Raw genomic sequence first — 4,291 nt, forward strand, 5'->3', positions numbered from 1 at the left:
GCACACATCTTTAATTAATCACAGCTCTCAGGAGGCAGAGGAAGGAAGATCTCTGAGTTTGAGGCCAGCCAGATCTATATCATAAATTCTGGACAACCAGGACTACATAGAGAGACCCTGTCCCAAACAAGCAAACAAACAAACAAGGTTATAAAAGGGAATAGAAGTTTAAGAAAATATAACTTCTTGGTCTATGAATTTTTATTTTATATTATTGTGTATATATTTATGCTGTGCATCGGTGTGCATGCACTACAGTATAGAGNGCATGTAGAAGTTAGAGAATAACTTTCAAGTGTCAACTCACTCCTTGCACAGTAGGCTTGGGGGATCGAACTCAGGTTGTCAGGCTTGTACGGCAAACATACCTGGCTGAACCGCCTCCTCTGTCTACAGTGCTTGCTNATTAAGTGGTATTTTAATAGAAATGTTAAAANATATATATTTAAAGGACATATTAAGTACATTTATAATAGCATAATAAGGAGAAAACTTCATTAAGGAGAAAAATAGCATTTTTTGTATGTATAATGTGATTTATATTTGTCAGAACTTTAAATTGATGCCAACTCTAATGGTCCTGGAGTAGACAGTCTGGTAATTCTGTAGTGGTGAAGGAGGAGCCTTCAAGCATCTGTAACAGGATATGAGTCCCTCTCCAACTTTTGTCAGTCTTTTACTAATAAAGACACTTCGTCTCGCAGTGTGAGTGAGTGATTCCCAGAACATGAACTTAACACCCGCTGTGTTCTCGGGGCTGTACTAAGTGCTAGTTATGAGCTATGGAAAGTCAGGTAATTGTGTGTAATTGAAATGGATAATTTATGTTTTAGAGAAAGACAAAGCAGGGGAGGGAGGTTGTCAGGGAGGAGCTAATGAGGAGTCTTGTTTGTGGATCACCACAGACGCCAGGCCCTGTCTTTTCAGGCCACAGTCACTTTCCTGTGAATGCACATCTGTGCATCAGTTGGCACCTGTCTGTTTTGCTTCTCTTCCCTAATTGGGTTTGAAAGCATCATCAGTATTTCCGAGTTCAGCCCTTAGGGACTGAATGACTACCTGGAGCATTTTGTCTGTGTGAACAAAACCTTAGAAGGTACTGTTTCCTCCCATGTGTTCTTCTCTCTGGGGCACGTGTCCTTCATTCTATGCAGAGTTGGTGACCAAGTCCAAGGTGGTGACAGAACTATTTATCCCTTTATTCCTTCTTCCCTAAAACACCAAATCATCCACAGCACAGCTTCATTTCTCAATTATTAGGGTCTTATTTCACTTTAGTGTTGAGTAGATAGTGTCTGCTTCCAAATGGTACAGACCAGTGTCAAGACCCTCAGTTAGTTAAATGAGAAGCAAATTAGGTTTTGGTGCTGCTGTTCTTGGGGGGTTTTCTCCTTGTTAATTAATAAAAAGCCACAGAGAAGTTGGCTNGTATATGCTTTATGTTCCTGCAGGTTTATGACCTGCTACCAGTGAAAGACCTCACTGGCTTCCCCGAGGGTGTGAATCAACAGGAGGAAGACACTAAAGGCTGCATTAAGCAAAACGACACTTACATTAATGGAATCCTGTACTCCCCAGTACAGAATACACATGAAGAGGACATGTATGGCTTCCTAAAAGTAAGCCTCTTATCTCAGAGACAGGTCTAAAGGTTCTTAAGGTGCCCCGGGTGGGAAAGTTATTTGTTTCAAATGCCTGCTTATCACGATTGAAACTAACAAAATAAAGGGGACCAAGTGACTTCTTGAGGTCACCAGCAGAAAGAGATCTGCCTAATGCAGCAGAATCAGGCCGAGAAGTTTAAATGATTAATGAAGTTTTCTTTTTATTGAAAGTCATTGCTTTGTGATATTTATAAGCACTNCGTATAAAATTATCACTGTCCAGTGAGTTTAAGGGACAATGTGGCATAACGTCCCTGCCTCATATGCAAACATGGGAAGATTAATTCAGATGAAAGGAGGTGTGTGTGGCGTGCACTAATCAGGTGGTCATTTCCTCTGTAGGATATGGGCTTAAAGGTATTCACCAACTTGAACATCCGTAAACCCAAAGTCTGTGAACGCCTTGGAGTCAATAAAAGTGAGTGCCTAAAACACTGAACTGAGTGAGGCAGGATTTTAAAAATAAAATGTGATCAAAATCAACTCAAACCTTGACTCAGATATAATAGGGCTGTGACAACATGTTCTTAACAATCAAGGCTCAAATCTGATACTGGCACCCCTCCACCAAGTGTANGTCTGCGGAGCACAGAAGAGGGTCGTGAACAGTGGCCGAGGAGACGTGCAGATCCAGCACACAGTGTAAAGAAAGGATGGACTCTGAGCAGTCAGAAATTTAGCCACCAAGAACGTATATCTGCCAATAGACACAAGGGCCTGGGTGGAAAGGAAGGTTCCCAGGAGTCTAACTGAAAACAGAGTTAGAAGTGCTCACAAGGCGGGGCTGCATTCTCTCAGGCGGGGAAAGATCTCCCTCGGGGGCCCTGAACAGCAGTAAACATGTTTCACTATTTTCAGTGATGTAAGCTGTTCCTTTGCCAAGTCATTATAGGCAGGCTGGGTTTATTATTATATTGTTAACTAATGATTGGATGTGTCAAATGTGGGNGGAAAGGAAAAATCTAGGAAAATCTTCTGTGAGAATCCATATTCTATGTGAAATTTACTACAGAGAATCAGATATTTTTATTTATGAATTACAGAATTTAATCCTTTGTTACCAGGATCTATAGGAAAGNTGTTTATCATCTGCCCATGTAGCTACTGCCTGTCCATGTGTCTATTGCTGTACATTTCCCTAAAGTAGGTGGCTATCAAAAGTTTACCAGCACTTTAATTATAGTGACAGTATGGGACTGCCAACTGATCTTCTCACTCAACATGGAATACATAGCTTTTCTATCCTTGATCCCTCTGTTGCTATAAACAGTTTCTCAAAACCACTACCATCTTTTTTCTATGCTACCATAGATGAAAATGTCATTGGTAGGCTAGCCTACTGCCCTCCTCCCCACCCAACACCCTAGGTCTCTCCATCTATGGCACAATGGGCAGTAATTTCCAGGCATTCTACAAAGCCATCTCTTCTGCATACAGTCCAAGGCTTTCTGCCATACTCCTTTCAGTCTGTGCTTGGCATTTTCTTCCCCTGCCTCAGTTTGTTCTAATACCTCAAGATTCAGTTGAAATGTCACTTCCTCAGNGAAGCCTTCCTTGTTGCCNGTGTGTCCTTTCCTGGCTCCCATCTTACCTTCTTGATCTTTCTGAGGTTGTTCTTTAGTAACACAATGGTTCATGAGCTCTATCTTTGTAGTCATTGCCTGTCTTCTCTCACCTGCCGTAGTACCAGCTGCGTACCACCTTGTAAGCCAAGGCCACATGGATGCTTTTCTAGAGTCTTCAGAGTCTCCCACAGAGAATACACGAAGCTACTTNCCGGAGACGTGGATCTGGGACTTGGTGATCGTGGAGTAAGTTACTTATTTTTATATAAGATGCAGAAATATAGATGTATCACAGTTTGAACATCCNCGAGTGTCCCCTTTTTAGTGTATCTATTTAGAAATGCTGAGCACAGCGTTTCACTGTCACTGGGAAAACATTACTATGGTTGAGCAACNTAGAAGCCCCCTAGGTTAAATTGACTTCTAAGTACTTATTCTATCATGAATGGGATTGCTGTCTTTATGGCTTTTCCAGATAGCATGCTACTGGTATAAAAAAATGCAAACATACTTTCATTTTTGCATCCAACAGCATCCCTGAGTTNATTTACTAGTTCTAACAGTTCTTTAGAGTAACGTACGAGATTTACGTCATTTGGGATCAGATAATCTGTAAACAGGGATCATCTTAGTCGTTTCTAATTTGGATACTCTTGACTTCTTTTTCTAGTCTAATTATTTTTACAGGGCTTTCTCCTAAAGGAGATTGGTTTAGCCGCTCACTTCCTTTACTTTACATCCCACCCCCTGCAGCTCAACAGGAGTGGCTGAAATGGAAGTGACAGTCCCTGACACCATCACTGAATGGAAGGCCGGGGCCTTCTGCCTGTCCAATGACACTGGGTTGGGCCTGTCTCCCGTGATCGATTTCCAAGCCTTCCAGCCCTTCTTTGTGGNTCTCACAATGCCCTACTCGGTGATCCGTGGAGAAGCCTTCACGCTCAAGGCCAGTGTGCTGAACTACCTCCAGACGTGCATCCGGGTAGAGACTCATTTTCTTAATTCAGCACACACCAATTAAAACTTGCAGTCGTAGATATACCAAGAAGGAAATTTAAAAAA

The 4,291-nt window shown here is 41.9% G+C and overlaps 1 protein-coding gene across 1 annotated transcript in view; it reads left to right on the forward strand.

Moving 5' to 3' along the window:
- LOC110295776 (alpha-2-macroglobulin-P) overlaps positions 1 to 4,291 on the forward strand; it is a 37,157-nt gene that overhangs the window by 11,389 nt on the left and 21,477 nt on the right. Inside the window, exons 8-11 of the mRNA XM_029478258.1 lie at positions 1,452 to 1,619; positions 2,007 to 2,082; positions 3,349 to 3,475; positions 3,983 to 4,211. Of these exons, the coding sequence (XP_029334118.1) occupies positions 1,452 to 1,619; positions 2,007 to 2,082; positions 3,349 to 3,475; positions 3,983 to 4,211 (600 nt within the window). The remainder of the gene's footprint in view (positions 1 to 1,451; positions 1,620 to 2,006; positions 2,083 to 3,348; positions 3,476 to 3,982; positions 4,212 to 4,291) is intronic.

This window comes from Mus caroli, chromosome 6 (genome assembly GCF_900094665.2).
Source record: "Mus caroli chromosome 6, CAROLI_EIJ_v1.1, whole genome shotgun sequence".
NCBI lineage: Eukaryota > Metazoa > Chordata > Mammalia > Rodentia > Muridae > Mus > Mus caroli.